The sequence below is a fragment of the Brachionichthys hirsutus genome, chromosome 19 (genome assembly GCF_040956055.1).
Source record: "Brachionichthys hirsutus isolate HB-005 chromosome 19, CSIRO-AGI_Bhir_v1, whole genome shotgun sequence".
Lineage (NCBI taxonomy): Eukaryota > Metazoa > Chordata > Actinopteri > Lophiiformes > Brachionichthyidae > Brachionichthys > Brachionichthys hirsutus.
This window is the reverse complement of record NC_090915.1, coordinates 5,408,442-5,425,553: the sequence shown is the minus strand read 5'-3', so window position 1 is coordinate 5,425,553 and position 17,112 is coordinate 5,408,442. Positions and strand designations below refer to the sequence as shown.

The window sequence follows — 17,112 nt, the reverse complement described above, 5'->3', positions numbered from 1 at the left end:
ATCTGCGCGTGCGCACTAGCGCTCACAATGTGGCTGCGTTCCGGTACGTCTTTAAAAGCCGTACACAAGCGGCGGTGCGTCTTGAGCTCCAAAGGTAGTTTAAATGTTCTCTTTCATGTTCTCAGTGTTGTTATGACGAAGCGAAAATGCGCGCGTTTTTGTTTTAATGTCTGAATGAAATGCTGTGCTAGCCTAGCTGCTAGCATAATTGACACAAACACAAACAATGCGCCTCGGCTATGTAGCAACTTAGGCTAACAGCTGCGTAGCGAGCTGAACTCAGATAATGTTAATCAGGTTGTGGCCTGATCTGTCGTGTTATTCGGCGTAAGGATTCATGCGATACATTGTAGAGCAACTGGCCCGCGTTTATTTAGCGTCTTCCAACTTCACGAATCCCCATCCAAAACTTCTGTTCCGGCACATCCGGTGAACCTTTCACAATAAAACAATGGTGTGACTAAAACAGGTTACACCACATAATCAACAATTATTAGTCAGAAGATTTGCCCTACAATGTTGACCGTGTCCGCAATTAATGTGGTACAAGGACGAGATCCAAAATGATAAAATAAAAAATATCTTTTAAATTTGGCCGACTCTGTAAAATCTCTAACTAGTTACGTAGTATTTCAACAACGAATGAAACTGGCCTGAACAAAAGTGACGGTGCTGATGAAGGATTGTTTACAGTATTTGTGTTTCTGATGTCGCTGCTCCTCGTCCTCCGCAGTGAGTGTCCTCCAGCTGCACGGTGGAAGCGTTGGCTTCACAGACAGCTGCTACGATGGCCTTTATCCTGGACACATTCACACCACCCCCATCCAGAAAGCCCTGCTGGCTGTCGGCTCCGGCGTGGCTGCACTGCAAAATCCCTACAGACATGGTGAGAGTCATATTTTATCTGCCCCCCCCCCCCCCCCCCCCCCCCCCCCCCCCCCTCTGTCTGTAGTAGAGATTACATTCCGGTATGAAACGGATAAAAAGCTTCACTTGTAGCTCCGTCAAAATGAAACGAATCTAAATGTAGGTTACTGCCTCACTAGATCTGCTTCATCAGTTTCATTTCAGACTCGAAGCTGAACCTTTTCTGTATCTACAGGCTTCAAAGTCTGTGTGAGATGTACTCTATGTCTCTTTAGCATTTTATTTTATTACACCCCATAAAAATTTATCACACTGTTAAAAGATAAATATGTAAGAATCTGTGAGGAACTTCCAGCTATGCTGGTTAATCAAAAGTTCGTTTGGTAAACTTGCTTTCTTGGCGTGTCTCCATCGTTTCTGTTTATGGGGGCAGAGATGAATGCGTCTTTCTGTTCCTCATTCCTGCGGACGGCACCTGGTGTTCTTTTTCTGATGTACAAATGAAGTGGAGTTTCCTTATCTCTGGAAACTTCTGTTACTGTACGTGTATTAAAAAAAAAGTATGGGAAAGACATGAGTATATATAACCTGAACGCAGGAAGAGGAAGACGGCACTTCAAAGGTCGTTTCTGATGACACCTCAAAGGTCACAGCCTGATTGCAAGTGAAAAACACAATGAAATGTAAATTATTATTACAAACTAGACAAGTTCTTCAATCTAGAAATGTTATTCAGAGTTAACCAGCTATCAGATCGTAGATTTCACCTCTTAGAGTCTTTATTGTACTTTTTACGCTATTTAATGTCGTGACAGACATGGTCGCGGTGCTCGGCGAGACAACAGGACGCCTAGCGTTACAAAATCTCAGGGACAAGATGAGAAATGATCCCGAAGGCTCCACGATCCTAAAGTGGGTGTTTGTAACGCTCTTCATGAACTAACATCAGGTGCTTAAGAATAAAACGTTCTCACGATGGACTTGTTCCTGCAGAGAAAGGCCCAGGATCAGACTTTCGACTCTCAACCTGAGCCAGATGGCGTCCCTGCCCGACGGCTCCTTCGGTAGAGAATATCTCCGTTTTTTGGAGGACAACGTGAGAGAAAAAGAAAGGAAAACACGCTTTTGTTTGCTTTCCTTTCTGTGTGAGTTGCTCGTGCCTTCACTTTCCTTTTCTGTCAGAATGTCACCCCCGACTCGAGAGCGGGCGTCAAGTTTGTGGACGGCGAGGAGCTGGCGTACGTCATGCAGAGATACAGAGAAGTCCACGACTTGTTGCACACCTTACTGGGAATGCCCACCAACATGTTGGGTGAGTCGGGGGGGTCAGTCGGAGGGTTGAAGACCATCATCATCCAGCACATTTCAGGCATTACCTTAGCTAGATCTAAAGTCAGTGTCTTCCGTGTTTTCCTGTCTCTCCGGCTTTTTAGTTATCCTTTTGTAAATATTGCTGAGCCGGCATTTTTGGTTTTCTCGTGACGTGTTCATTTACTCCGTCTCAATGTCAAAGGGACGAAAACATCGAAACTCGGTAAAGTACGAGGAAAAAAAACACAGTTACGCAATAAGGGTTTCAGCACAGACATTTTGACACGTGAGACCGACCGCTGGTTTCCTCTTTTTGCTTTCTAAACATCTGGATGCTCTTTCTTCTCCGCTTCTCGCTGCTGCTTCCAGGCGAGGTGGCGGTGAAGTGGTTCGAGGCCGCCCAGACTGGACTCCCCATGTGCGCTCTCGGAGCTGCGTTTGGGCCGCTTCGGCTGAACGCGAGGTACGGCGCCAGAGTGTAGAACGTTTATCTTCGGATTAGCAGTAGAATCGAGGCCGTATTTGCGAGGCGGGAATCTGGCGCTCTTACTCTGCCTCGCGCAGGAACGCAGATCGGTGATGGAGTTGACTTTATACTTTTAAACATCCAGTGACTGGTCGTGTGATGCCCAGCGGGTTTGAACCCATTACCTTCAGAACCCCAAGAACTCATCACTGCTGTTATGAACCATTTCCTGTAAATCGTTGTTCCACATTCAACATCTGAACCTCCTTTTATCTTTTAGTGAACTGGTTTGTGGCCTGTTCTTTTTTTTGACCATGTTTGGATCTCCTCATTGGTCAGTCGTGTTGTTCCTTCCTGCTGTTGACTTGCAGACGTTTGCAGTCTCTGTTCGCGACCTTGGGTCCGTGGGCTCTGCGGAATGGCTGGCGGTCCCGGTGCGTCCTCAGCATTTTCTACGAGAGGCGTTGGGAGCAGAGCGTCGAAGACCTACGACAAGAGCTCAACATAGAGCCTCCGCCGGTCTTACTCAGAACTGCAAACAGACAAAAAAAGACGAGTGATTCATAAATCACAGGACAAGACTTTTTATAGCAGAGACACCAGAAATAAATGATCATGTTCTGGACTTTATTGTACTCGAAGCGTGTTAATCATTACCGTTATACCGATGAAGTGTTCCAAGTCTTCCAAGCTACTTTTGAGAGACATAATGTGCTGCCGTCTTTTGATAAGACGAAAAGGCATAGTTTGCATAATGACTCAGACATTTGGAAAAGAGCTGGTGTCAAAAATAAATAAAAACTCCCTCGTGTATGTGCTTCCGTGATCTTTCCATACAGGTTACTCACTTACCAAATTTAAAACCCCTTTTTGCAGAAATGTCAGCTACAGGAAGTTACACTGTGCACCTGTTCCAGTTAAGAAGACGTCCTGTCGAGATTAGAGCGTAGACGCCAGGAATAGGAATGCACTGAATTAACAGATACTGTGATTGGTTTAAAGCGTTTGTATTCAGTAGCTGTGGTCTGGGACCCAGTCCGACCAGTCACCATTGACTTTGCTGCCCTCTGGCGGTTTCCAGTCTTGTCTTTCAATAGAACTTTCACACATCAAAGGATGAACTCAGGGTTGTATCAAGCTGATGTAATTGGTTTACTGAACATTTAAAAAAATGCAAAACAACATTAGAAACAGTTTTGGATCAACCAGAGACTGGTCATAATGTCATATATATATATAAACTACAATTCTGTTATGATCGACAAAGAATTTGATCAATCAGATTGTGGAAATAAAAAAAATCAAATCCTTTGGATGGAAAAGCAAATGGATATAAATAGAAGCGGAGTCTTGACATGGCTGCACAGAAAAGCTGCTGCTGATCATATTTACATGGGGAATAAAGTAATCTCTTCCTGCCATTTTTGCTGCATGCTTATTTTTTATTTTTTGTTTGCCGGAGAGTAACGGCCTGTCAGTGCAGTATGGTGATGCTGCGGTCCGTCACCGCGCACGCCGGAAGCAGCGGCGCCTCAAAGAGATGCGTGATGGAGTACAGAACGGCACCGGAGTCCAGCTCGTAAAACATCAGCATCTGACTCGGCCAGTCCAGCAGGAGTCCGATCTTCTGGGGTCTCTTGGTGACCTGCAGGGGCACGTTCTTCTCTCTGTGACAGAAGGAGTAATTTCCATCGTAATGGGACAGCACCCAGGACAGACTGTTATATCCCAGGCGGGCCTCGTTCCCGGAGCCTTTGCGCCCCAGCGAGGCGTAGCAGACCCCGACCTTGAAGGCAGCGCTCTGGCCCACGTCCACCGCCCAGCTGTGAGTGCCAGAGGACATGGACAGTGATCCCAGAGCGTTGGGCCAACAGTCGAATCGTGCCGGGTCGTAGCGCGCGGACTGGCGAGCTTTTTTGTGAAGGAAGGTCAAAGTGCAGAAGTCGTCAGACAGGGAGAGGAGAGGGCTCACTGTACGCTCGTCAAACTTTAAATGAGACGATCCGTAAGCTGCGGGAGGAAGAAAGAGATGCTTTGGATGTCATAAACTATAGCACAGTATGTATCAGCAGACATGCAAGGTGTGCTGCAGTCTCAGGGCTTTGGAGCTGTAGAGCAGGGGGGGGGGGCACATGAGAAACAGAAAATATTCTGGAGGGCCGGGCCAAAAGGCTGAACTCAATTCTGCATAATATGAATTGTATTTCTTTAGCATTGTTTTGACAAGCTTGTAAGAATGTTATAATTAAGAAATGAAAAATTTGAGGTTGCCTTACAAAAAATCCCATTTATTCAATTAGATTTCTCAAAACAATGGTAAAATAAATGTGAATGTTTTACCATTTGTGACTCATATTAGTGAGTTGAGTCGAGTTGAATATACTGTTGGAAAGTTGTGCGAAGGTTTTCAGCATCCTAAAGTCGTCGCTATGTTGTCTTTGTGCTCATTAAGAAAGACGCATCATATTGAACTGTTGCTGAATGCAGTTTTAGCCCATGCATGAGTTTAAAATGAGAAAATGTGTTTATTTTGTCATTTCCAATTAACCTTACATGGGGCCAGTCAGAGACAATTACTTCTGTTTAGACAAAATTTAGTCTGAAGGTTCCGGGTGTGAAAAATAATCAAAATCCTGTCTAGAGAAGGAAAAGCACATTTAACTCTAAAGCATTAGTCTCAGTATGAAGCGTCTCTTACTCACCGTTGGGCCCCAGCAGCACTGCAGTGGCCCACAGACCCCTGAGCAGCTTGCTGTCGCTGCACCCTGGGTTGAGGTTGAGTTGGTCCGTATCGTAGGGCTCGCCGACCCCCTCGGCCTCCTCCACCCTGAAACACAAGCAGCGGTCACACCCTGAGGAGAATAAAAGCTCTTCACAAAGTGTCAGGATGTAAATTACCTTTCAGCCAAGTCCTGGACAGTCGTCTGAAAAACCGAGCAGGGAGACCATTTAGTGTTTTTTTTTTTGGCAAAGACTATCAGGATGCTCCTATATATTTAAGCAAATACTTTCTCATTCTTCTAAAATCTTCCCAATCTCCTCCCCTCCTTTCGTGACAAAAAAAAAAAAAAAGACCTCACCACCAGCTGCGCGTCTGGCGTGTGCGTCAGCGTGCGCACCAGGCTGGAGCGTGTTTGAGACAGGCTTGCCAGCGCCTGGCTCCAGTGGGCCCTCTGGGTGAGGAGACACTGCTCCACCCGCTCTTCCTCCCGCTGCACCTCCTCCAGGAGCCGCTGCTCCTCCTCCTCCAGGGCTTCCCTCGCCACGTTGACCCGGGCCAGCACCTGATCCCTCGCCCTGCTCGCCGCCGTCTGCGCCGGGAAGAGAGGAGAGAAGATGTGTTTGATCATGCATGGTTCATTCATTATAACACATATTTAAATTGAATTAAATTTAAAAACTGTAAAGGACTACAAGTAATTATATTTTTATTCATTCGTTTATCTGTTACGCACAAAAATATATATTTTCATGGTTGGGATTTAAATATATATAGATTTAAATCTAGATTTAAATTTAGATATTTTTTTTTTCCTCACCTGAAGCTTTTGTTCTTTGGCTGTCAGCGTCTGATCGATAAACTTCTCAATCCTCAGTGCCTGCAGCTGTATGTTCTCACACACGTCCACCAGTTGGTTCTAGACGCACACACACACACACACACACACACGCACACACACACACACGCGCAGTGGTTGTGAACACATGGCGACGAACAGCTGGAAACACCAACAAGAAAATCCTGTCTTTTCAAATAGCATACAGTTTAAACTTTACGCGGAATGTGGCACACCCAAAGGTATTCCATCAGCAAAGGGTTGAGACAGGAAATAAATAACCCATCATTTATTTTCTTTCATTATTAAATATTTAAATTTGAAGGGTGATTTGAAGACATATCAGACTGTAACGTACAAAGCAAACTCCAACCACAAAGCGAAAGCCGGTCTATTTCTAATCCTGCAGGTGTCCTCGGTCAATAATACTATTTCCCCGGTGACCCAGATTTCAAGGTTTGCAGCTTCCATCTAAATTCTCCAGGGCACGGCACCAGGCTACACATTGAAATGAAATAAAAGCAGAAGGAACGCTCGCTGCAGGTTGTGAAAGCATGACGGGGCTTTTATCCACGCACGCTCACCCTGACTGTGGATACTCTGGCGGCCAGGGCGGTCACGGCGTGTCCGCGGCAGGAGCCCACGGCCACGCACCGAGAGCAGATGATTTTCTGTTCGGTCCCGCAGAACCAGTCCAGCTCGGACTCGTGCGCCGCACAGATTCCACTCCCGACGGAGGAGATCCCAGACGCGGGGTCGGTCTCGATCGGTGACGTCGGCGCGTCGGTGCCCCCCCCGGTCCACGGCTGCTTCCCCCCGCCGCTCAGCAGGGAGAATATCGGCTGTTCGTAATCCTTTTCTCTGAGTCTGGCCCCCCCAGGATTGACCGATTCCTCCGTTTCGGATATTAGATCGCGCGTAATGAATTCCTCGGCCATGGCACAATAACGCAACAGGTGCACCGGCCGCGCAGGGAGTCCGCTCCTCTCGTTACAACGCTGCAATACAGGTGTAACAGGTGAGCGGAACACGGAAGTGATAAACGGGCATCAGAGGTCACAGCTGACAGAGACAGGGGGGGGGGGGGGGGGGTATTTGTTTGATCAGGGCGTCAGCTAAATACTGCTGTTTGTGACGACATCTGAATATGAGTAGAAAATAATAATTTGTTCATTCACTTTTACACGTTTTTATTTCACATTTTGCCATGAAAAACTAATGAGAGGTCATTGAAACTGGAATTATGGGAAATAATATTTTTGTGATGATGACATATATTGGAGTATGTTTCCAGGGCAATGGAATGAAGTGATATTAAATCAGATAAGAAGCTCTGAGTGCTTCTTTTGGCAGGTGCTAATCTGAAAGTATACTACTAATAGTAGTAGTAGTAGTTGTAGTATTTACTGGACTAGTAGTAGTAGTAGTAGAAGTTACTGGACTAGTAGTAGTAGTAGTTGTAGTTACTGGACTAGTAGTAGTAGAAGTTACTGGACTAGTAGTAGTAGTAGTTACTGGACTAGTAGTAGTAGTAGTAGTTACTGGAGGCTTGACAGGACTGGGATTCAGTCTGTTTAGATATCGCCATCTTCTGTTTCTGTTTTCTCATGGCACGATTTGAATTATATTTACAGTATGTTTACTCTACACAAGGAAAATACTTGAGGAGTCGAATTAATTTTTACAGGGTGATTGGGTGGGATACAGTTTCATCATATTTGAATCACACGAGTGTAACTAACCACGGATCAGAGGTGCAGCCACACCTCAGACACAGCTCTGTTTCGTAATGCAGCAACACCCAATGTCTGGAAAAGCCCTCCCAAATACTGACTTGGTATATCTGTCTTTTACGCGTACGTTAAGTTTAATGTGCCTTATTGTTTTCATGCTGTTGCTCCCTCACAAGTGCAACAAAGGTTTAATATAGGGGGAACTATCGACATTACAACTTCATTGTGCTTAAATAAATGTCCGTGCTGAATAATGTCCGAATGAAAATATTGTCTGAGTGGCTGATGACAACCGATAAAGCTTTTCAGGTGATTAAAAGGTCCATTTTTGATCTGTACGCTGCAGCTTCTGTACTTCGCCATCATTCATAAGGTGCTCTGCATTGGTCATTATTTCTATAAATGCTAACATGTAACATCAATGCAATTTACATTTAAAGTGTTTGTTAATCTTGTGATTCTTTGGAATCGATTTGAACACATCATAAAAGTCCTGATTTACCTGATCAGTTTTTATTTTTTCATTTAAGTCTTTCCTCTCATGATTTCAATAGTCTACTTTCTACGGTTTCTCGCCAACTGTGAAATTAAGCTTTGTATAATGCTACATTTTATTTTAGATACCAAAGTTTAAAGTCAGTTCTTAGCTCCACATCAAGTCCCATCAAGCATTTCGCGCGAAAATGGCTGGAAGTGGTCACGAGAATATGATGACGTTCAAAGTAAGACAGGCGGGCCTTCAAAGCGACACTTCCCATTGGGCAACGTGACCGGAAGCCCGGTACTAAAAAAAAAACTTTACGTTCAATGTGATTGGACGGTCTGTTCCGCGACTCGTCCAGCCCCGCCCCCTCCAGCCCTTCCCTCGGTCCTCCTGCACCAGCAGCGGTGTTTCACCGAAGCTGTGCCGGAACTGACTGCGGCGGTTTGGGACCGATACCCGCAGCCAGATTGGCATCGCAGCGGGGCTCTGAGGGGTTGTAAACCCGAGTGCCGGTGAAGTTTGGGATTCGACGCCTCTTCCTGTCTTCCGTCTTCCCTGATGTCGGATTTCAAGCTCGGGATCGTGAGGCTCGGCCGTGTGGCCGGAAAGGTGAGTTACCATGTGCGGCCGGGGGGGAGGGCCTGTTTGGGCAGCAAATGTCGGTTCCGCGATGACTGGATTGTGTTAATAAACGGCTTTAACGCTTACCGTGTCATGGCCAATGCGGGGATAGTCGGGTTTTATCGATCCTAGCCGCGTTTGAATGGATCAGCGATGCCGGCCGTACCGAGCTTGTAGCTCCCACAGTCTCGCTATGAAGCTAACGCTAACTAGCATGGAAACGTAAGCGTTAGCCGGTGGCTAAACCGCAAGAATAACGTGTCAAATAAAAAAACGCACGAGTTTGCTTTGTTACCGGTTCCGGTTAACGTTGAAGCCAATACATCGGTTCTTCTGCACGGGGTGTGTCTTTTATGTTTAACAGTCGTCGGCTCAGAAGGCTCCATGCTAGCCATGCTAGCTATGCTATCTGGATCACACGTTGAAGCGTCCGCTAATGAGGAAGCCATTGTGGCGCTACATCAACCGAATCTTTTGTGCAACGTGACAAAGCGCAGAAAAGACGCAGCAGCTGCGGCCAAAAAACTTGGATCGTTTTATGTTTGTTTTTGTTTGTTTGTTTGTTTTAGATGACGTAAAAGTGGCTTCGAGTAGATGCGACGTAAAACACGAACGCTGGTCCAGGAAGACGCTGATCAATCAGCTGATCGAATGCAAATACGACATTTACACGAAGTCGCTGCTTCGATTACCCGAACAATAGTCGTGTGTGTGTGTGTGTGTGTGTGTGTGTGTGTGTGTGATGATGCTGATTGTCCAACACGTGCAGGTTAAAAAAAAAAGGAGTTTGAACTATGATCTTATCATTCATGACTTATGAAGGGCTGAGGATGTTAAATTTGAACTTAATATTTAGCCTTTAGCTAACATCCATGCTGTAAATGGAGCTGGTTTTTCCTCTGCTCGTATTCGTGACTACTGGGATTTGCATTCTCTGCTTATCCTGTCTATTTGATCCTGGATTGTCTGATTACTGTGGAACTGGTTAATCTCAGACGGCGCTTGATGTGAGTGTGAGTGTGAGTGTGTGTGTGTGTGTGTGTGTGTGTGCGCGTGTGCTGGATTTCTTTGTAAATGCTTTCAAATAGGTTTGACTTGACCAGCGGCTGCTCCTCGTAAGACTCGATGAATTTGTCGACATTGAAACGTTGTGTCTCTCGTTCCAGACTAAATACACGCTCATCGATGAGCAGGACATTCCGCTTGTGGAGAACTATGCGTTTGAGGTAAAACGCATCAGAGTTATGATTGTTGCTGTCGCCTTTCGTTTGCGCCGCCGCTGTTAAACTGTTGCGTTGTCCGTGTCCAGGCTCGCATGGAAGTAGACGCAGACGGAAACGGAGCAAAGATCTTTGCCTACGCGTTCGATATCGGTAAAGGCCGCTGGGCGGGACGGCCGTTGCATGAGCTGCTCTGGTAAGTAACAAAAAACGAACGTCTCCGAATACGCCGGAGGAACGTCGTCGCTCTCGGTGCCGCCTGCGTCTTGAGCTTTTATTTCCGTGACCGGCTCGTGATCTGTGTGCTCGTCGCGTCCTCTCAGGGAGAAGCACCGAGGAGGCATCGCTCCCAGCTTTCAAGTCATCCATATCAACTCTGTGACGGTGGACAACAGGCTCGACAACCTGCGGCTGGTGCCCGTGGGCTGGAGCCCCAAGCCAGAGGATGTTTCCAGCAAACAGAGGTGGGACGAGCAAAACGTGCCACGCGGGCCGCGGTGCTGAACTGTGAATTCTGTTGCTTTTTAGCGTCTCAAACTCTTGCTCTAGCGAGCGTTTGAGACGCTGGAAGGTCAAATCGTGTTTGTTTAAATCCCCACCTGGAACGTTTCTTTGCGTTTGTAGTTGAATATTTGTCGTCGTTCTTCCCCCGAATCTTCTGCCCCACGTTCCAGAGAGCAGTCTCTGTACTGGCTGGCCATCCAGCAGGTCCCGGCTGACCCCGTGGAGGAGCAGTATCTGGAGCTGAGTCGTACGCGCTACTACAACGCTAACGGGGAGCTGGTGGAGGAAGAGGAGTGCTCCTGCACCTACTACGAGTGTCACTATCCCCCGTGTTCACTCATTGAGAGGAGGGTGAGTGCTTCGGCCCGTCGCCGGCCGATTTACCCGTCGGCGCGATCAGCTTATTTATCGTGTTTTTTGTTTTTCCCCACAGCTCCGGGAGTTCAACATTTGCGGTCGGTGCCAGGTGGCCCGTTACTGCGGTTCCCAATGCCAGCAGAGAGACTGGCCCGCCCACAAGAAGCAGTGTCGCGAGCGCAAGCGGGTTCTGGCCCTGGAGTCGGAGCCCGAGCGATGATCTGCCCTCGTCCTCGCCTGGAAGAGGAGAAGGGGGGGGGGGGGTGAGGGGAGGCTAGACTCGTCGGGTGTGCAAGTGTGCAAAATGGGGGGGTTGCTGACGAGAGACTTCGGAGGGGAGGGCACGGAGAATAAAGCAAAGACATCTGCCACTTCCCAGAATCGGCGACCCTCCATAGCTCACTCTTCCCGTGGATGACAGAAAGGTATTATTATTATTATTGTTGTTGTCGTTTTGTTATTTTCTTTATTTGTCTCGAGGAGTGAGACCCTCAAGCTCTACCTGCTGCTATAGTTTGGTACGTATTGACGTATTGGGGGGGGGGGTTGTCTTGACGAACTGGACAAGCTTCTTTGGACCACATTAAGGACCGTCGCCGTCGCCCCCCCCCCCCCTGTGATGTTTGACCCCCGGCCTGCAGTACCCATCATTCAGCTGGTACAATTGGATATGGACCTTTTCACTGTATCCCCCCCCCCCCCTCCGTTTTTTGACCTCTGGTGCACATGATTGCTGTCTTCGTGGTCACCAACACCGTGGCCCCCCCTCCCTGTCTGTAGTGCTGCCCCACACAGCCAACCGAGACATGATCAGAATTCCCTGATTGAATCACACTACCAGGACGGACTGTGTGTGTGTGTGTGTGTGTGTGTGTGTGTGTGTGTGCTGCCAACACGTACTGAAGGACATTTAGGGTCAACATGGACAACAGGCAGGTCTGGTGTCTTCCAGGAGCCACATGAAAAGGTTTTAATTTTGACATTTAAACATCCATTTGTGGAGTAGAGATTTTCACTATTACACAAACTGCCAAATAAAGGCTCTTTTTTTCGGCCCTCCCTTGTTTTCTTGAGCCGTGAATACTTTTGCTATCAAAGTCAAAGACCGGGTACGAATTCTTAATTGCCTGAAGGAGCTGGATTTATTAAGATGTTTAAAGGCAGCATCTGAAACTAAGGTTACGATCTCAAAATTATTCATGTCATGGCGGAATGTACCGGTCGTATTTTTGATGATTAAAAGACAAGAAAAACGACCAACGTGGCCTGGGCCTGTATTTGGACGTGTATCATGTGGTTTTCATCCCTCCGCTTTGTTGCTGAGTGCTGGTCTTTAGTTTTTAACATGTCTTTTTTATTCTTATTTTGTATCTGCAGGGTTAATGTGTTCTATATGTGTTTGGAAAGGAGGTTGCCCTAAAGATATTTTTTTTCTTTTCTTTGTCAATGGAGCTATATATTTATTTTAAACATTCGATTGTGAAACCTTTTTTTCCCTTTGAGTGATATTTGAAGGTAACTGTTAGAAAAATGGACAAAATGGGACCTTTTATGTCATATTTTTTTAATGCTGGGGGGGGGTATCCATAATGAATGAGTTGTCCATCCTGGGGAAACACTGCACACCCATCACTATCACTAAAATCTTCCATGTAAGAGACATCTCGGGGTGTAAAACTTGCAATTGCCACTTTGCTCATATTTGGGTAATTTTATTATAGAGATGTTTTTTTTTTTAAGACGCAACAGTCCTAGTGAAATCGTTCTGTGTTGATTTAATCCTCAACGGTCTGCCTTCCAAGTATTACCCACAATGCACACCTGCTTGTCGTGTCTTACGTGCGGAGTCCCGGACACTTGGCATGTGATTCACGGACGTGCGGCTCCTTGATTATTTATTTTCTACGTGTGTGTGAACAGGTTTTCAACACTGCACTAAAAGAAATTTGGCTCCCATATTTGTCATGGATGGGTTTGATGGGAAGGGTGTGATTTGGAGTGTACGGATTGTATCTGAACTCTTTGTTTTATTTTGTAAGAATTTAAATATTAATCACTTAGAAATAAAGCGCTACATTGAGTGGAAAGAAGTCCAGGTGGAGAACTGACGGTTGCTTTTCCAGTGTAAAATGATGAATAAAATGAACCTCATTTGTTGGAGTTGGTTGGAACTGTTTTTTTTTTTTTTTATGTTAAATTCATTTCAAATTTCAGTGTTTTCTATTCATAACTGAATCAAAAGAGAAAATAGCTCCAAAGTTCTAACCCCCACGGGTGTTGGTCCATTAATGGCAAATTCTTTTCATCCATGTGGTTTCTGCTGAAGAATGCAGCAGACGGAGGTCATCTGCTGTCGGAACCTTGATATTTCATCGGCCACCATGTTCAGTCTGATTAAATCCACATTCTCTGAGTTGATGGTGAACTGCCCCGTGTAACAAAGTAACAGATGTCCTGCCACTCTGCTGGAGCTGTCTGGTAACTTTAGCCTCCGTGTTGTCCCTAGAGTCTCAGAAGTGCTTGGATTCTCTCCATCTGTCTCTTGGTTTTTCGCTCATCCCAGGCTTTCTATGCTACTCTTTGCTTCGGTGCGGCCAACGGTGCGGTTCAACAAAGGGTTGACAGAGGTCATCGGTGGGGAGGCATTAAACAGACACAAATATAGGGCCCCATGATGACTTTATTTAGGAATGAAACATTTCTGATGAATATGTTTAATGGGTCCTTAACACTCTGTTGGAAAGCTTTTGTTTCTTTTAAAGTTTGATTACAAGGATAACAGAATCACACTGTAGTATTTGGTACAGGGAGTGCAGCCGTCGTGATATTAGCATTTAAACTACATAGTCTGAATAAACCATGTTACGCATGTTAATGTTACTGTTAGGATTATTATTATTAGTGCTATTCTTATCAATATTTTTTTTTCAGTGTAACACTTGTGTGTTTTAGAATTATATTTTCCAGGGTGTGTGATTTCATATCTAGGGTTTGGTTTTCATGGGCCAGAAGTCACGTTATAAGGGACGGATTATGACTTTTAAGCAGATCTGGATATGGCTTTGTTATCTAATTTCTTAACATTGCAAGATAGAAGAAGAAGCTGCAGTAACACCTCCCCTCCACCAGATGGCAGTGTTTCAAATGACCGCTCCTCTCTTTTGGTTTCTCTTGAGTTTCTTTCTTTGCAACGCGGAAGTGGGTAATGTTATGTAAACACTTCCAGTATGTGCTAAAACTTTAATGGTTTTTAACCTCCACTTTCACGATAGACAAATAATGGTTAATATCGGGATTAGAAAAGTGGACGATGCGTTAGCAGCGAAACATCCGGTATGTTTTTCTTTCTCTAGACAAGAGGACATTGACAGTTCAATGAATCAACAGCTAAACATCTGTAAACGTGTGTAATGCTAAAATAAACTGCCTATAAATGCTTGAATGGCTTAGTAAAAGCTGTCGTGTTGTGCCTTCTCACTTTTAGGGTTTAGAGAGCTATGTTGCCTGTCAATCTCACGCCTTCATGAAGGGGACTGGGACCTTTATAATTGGTGAGTGATGTGTTTATGTTCCAATAATTTACGCTAGCATGCAATTCACTGCAATTGTTTCGTCATTACTTAATTAACAGGTATGAAATTAAATGTAAACGGTTTTACTGATGTAACAGATGAAACAGTATTTGGATCAATGCGCCACTGGAGGGCGCTATTTTCCAAATGTTTCTGTGTCAGTGATGTAGTCATTCTTATTTTTTTCATTCTTATTATTTTCATGATGTTGTACAATATTTGATAGGAGAAAATAGATGAGAAAAGATGAATAGTTGTATACTTTTTTGTTTCTGACAAATTTAAATGAAGTTCACTCCTACAACAGACAATATTCTGGTCTGAACTTGCTCTTTGAAGTGAAAAACCTCATAAAAATATACTTAGGATTGCTACCAGTCTCCTCATAGATTCCCCTACTTGGAAAAACAACAACAGCTATCTTACACAAGGGTAATCTGACAATAATGCTACAAATGACTCGTGTTCTTGTGGTAATGTACACATGTGTTGTATATGGGAATAGTAGGAGCCACATACATTTAGAATGTTCATGGTCACACCTGCTGGATGTGTCATAGAGAATGTGTGCTTTGCTGCTTTCACAGGTGTTGCCACTTTATTTGGCTTTCAGAAGGTTCTCCAGAGGACGCTTCCTTATCCGCGTCAGTGGAACCTTCTCATTTCAGTCGGTGGGAAATAAAACAAATTCCTTCAAAAGTAGCACAGGGTACCATCAATTAATCTTGTCTCGCCAGCGGTTTGCTAACCTGCTTCTCTCCTGTCTCTCAGTGGTTTCGTCATTTGGAAGTTATGCAGTTACACGGTGGGAAACACAGAAATGCTCAGACCTTTGGTTGCTGTTGGAAACGGGAAAAGTCCCCGACAGATTGCCGCCACAAGGTGAGAACAGCGGCTGTAACGGACTTGCTGAGAAGGCACACACTTCTATGGTTAAATTTTTTTCCCCCTTTAATCGGTATTGTTGACACCTTTGATCTACAGACATAATAGTTAAACAGTTTTAGTTTAATACTGAATGTTGACGTGTCTCTGTCCTTGTCTTTCAGAGTCTAAACCAGACGGCCCAAAAGGGCCTAAGGAGACAAAGTATGGAGATGTTATGGAATAAACGTTTTTTTTAAACAATGTATGGAATCCTATCTGTGTGTAGCTTGTATGTTCTCCCCCGTGTCCGCGTGGGTTTTCTCCAGGTTCTCCGGTTTACTTGCAATTGATTATTCCACATTGATTGAGCATATATAAACACGCAGAATTAAAGTACAATTCAGCAATTTTATAGCAACTAAAATAATAAGAATCAGAGCACTCTGAGGATAAAAATCAAGGATCAAATAGTTAATTATTATATATATGCTATGTCTCTTTGAATTTTCTTTGCAGATCCCATTGAGTTGCGTACATTCTTTATTCTGAATGTCTCTAAATCTGTATTATGTAAATGAGATATTTTATCTGAACAATTTGGAATAAAGAAAAATCTATTACATTCATGCCCCGTGGAAACGGAATCATTTTGTGTTGGTAATCATGCCCTAGAGAGGAAACATTCTGCACAATAAGGTGTCAGTAACATAAACTCTGCGCCATGCGATGTGTAGCAGTCGCACAATAGAGCCTTTCAAGCATGCTTCAACACCTTGAGCGAACGCAGCGAACAAAGTCCAGGCATATTCCCCTTAGAGAACACACTAAAGAGGCTCCTCTGATTTTGAAAGCCGAAAGCACAAACACAAGAGTGCAGAGAGACACATTTTCGCATGTGTAATAGAAATAAAAAAAATAAATCCACACTGGTGATCCTTGTTGTAAAAGCAATCTGAAATATGGAAGATTTTGGCTTTGGTTTAATCTACAACCCCCCCCACACTCTTGCTCACATCCTCCCACTGTAATTCAAATTTGATTTAACACTCCCAAAACTGGATGCTTTTGAATTCTGTTTGTGTGTTTCTCACCATTAAAAAAAGAAAAAGAAAGCTTGTATTGAATAAGCTCCCCATAGCTGTTGTCACGTGCACACCCCCATGCTGCAGAAGGATGTGATTTAGAGAAACAGCACACAAAATGGAGATAATGAGGGGACGACTGTGTGAGATAACACGAGCCGACTGACTGACAAAGTGGGGCTGAGGCTCATGTCCAATGTCCATAACGTACACCGGTGGGGACTGAACATTTTGCATGCAACCGTTGGCAGGGTTTGCAAAGCTGTAAGTGTGTGTGTGTGTTTCTAGTGCGTGACAAAAATGAGGAGAGCGATGATGAGAGTAGGAGTGAGTGCTCGTTTGTCTGACCCCTGAGTCCAGCGATCACACTGAGCAGAGCTGCAATCAGACAGTGCACGTCTCCCCGTCAGTCCTTGCTTTCTGTATTTTTATTTTTTTGGTTACGTAACAATCAAGCCTGAAATGCAAGTC

The 17,112-nt window shown here is 44.9% G+C and overlaps 4 protein-coding genes across 6 annotated transcripts; 3 read left to right on the top strand and 1 right to left on the bottom strand.

The window, feature by feature from the left end:
• Positions 1 to 22: 22 nt before the first annotated feature.
• On the top strand, positions 23 to 3,455 carry coq4 (coenzyme Q4 homolog (S. cerevisiae)). Of its 3 annotated transcripts, none has more exons than XM_068752537.1 (7): positions 23 to 94; positions 734 to 886; positions 1,683 to 1,779; positions 1,861 to 1,931; positions 2,050 to 2,179; positions 2,548 to 2,641; positions 3,016 to 3,455. In XM_068752537.1, exons 1-7 carry the CDS (start codon positions 28 to 30, stop codon positions 3,202 to 3,204), a joined length of 801 nt encoding a protein of 266 aa, XP_068608638.1. In that variant the 5' UTR covers positions 23 to 27; the 3' UTR covers positions 3,205 to 3,455. The 3 variants fall into 3 exon arrangements, with proteins under 3 accessions (XP_068608638.1, XP_068608636.1, XP_068608637.1); XM_068752535.1 differs by having other exon boundaries at positions 1,861 to 1,963; XM_068752536.1 differs by having other exon boundaries at positions 28 to 97; positions 1,861 to 1,963.
• Positions 3,456 to 3,563: 108 nt separating this feature from the next.
• Positions 3,564 to 7,139, bottom strand: bspry (B-box and SPRY domain containing). The gene is made up of 6 exons (XM_068753175.1): positions 6,786 to 7,139; positions 6,184 to 6,282; positions 5,725 to 5,955; positions 5,543 to 5,568; positions 5,347 to 5,471; positions 3,564 to 4,654 (listed from the first exon to the last, which is right to left on the bottom strand). Exons 1-6 carry the CDS (start codon positions 7,137 to 7,139, stop codon positions 4,119 to 4,121), a joined length of 1,371 nt encoding a protein of 456 aa, XP_068609276.1. The 3' UTR covers positions 3,564 to 4,118.
• Positions 7,140 to 8,892: 1,753 nt separating this feature from the next.
• Positions 8,893 to 11,340, top strand: zmynd19 (zinc finger, MYND-type containing 19). The gene is made up of 6 exons (XM_068753299.1): positions 8,893 to 9,027; positions 10,206 to 10,265; positions 10,349 to 10,455; positions 10,583 to 10,723; positions 10,934 to 11,114; positions 11,197 to 11,340. The coding sequence occupies exons 1-6, from the start codon at positions 8,977 to 8,979 to the stop codon at positions 11,338 to 11,340; spliced, it is 684 nt and encodes a 227-aa protein (XP_068609400.1). The 5' UTR covers positions 8,893 to 8,976.
• A 2,978-nt stretch (positions 11,341 to 14,318) lies between these two features.
• Positions 14,319 to 15,821, top strand: tmem141 (transmembrane protein 141). Its single transcript, XM_068753225.1, has 5 exons — positions 14,319 to 14,453; positions 14,605 to 14,671; positions 15,280 to 15,363; positions 15,464 to 15,574; positions 15,742 to 15,821. The coding sequence occupies exons 1-5, from the start codon at positions 14,364 to 14,366 to the stop codon at positions 15,801 to 15,803; spliced, it is 414 nt and encodes a 137-aa protein (XP_068609326.1). The 5' UTR covers positions 14,319 to 14,363; the 3' UTR covers positions 15,804 to 15,821.
• Positions 15,822 to 17,112: the final 1,291 nt, after the last annotated feature.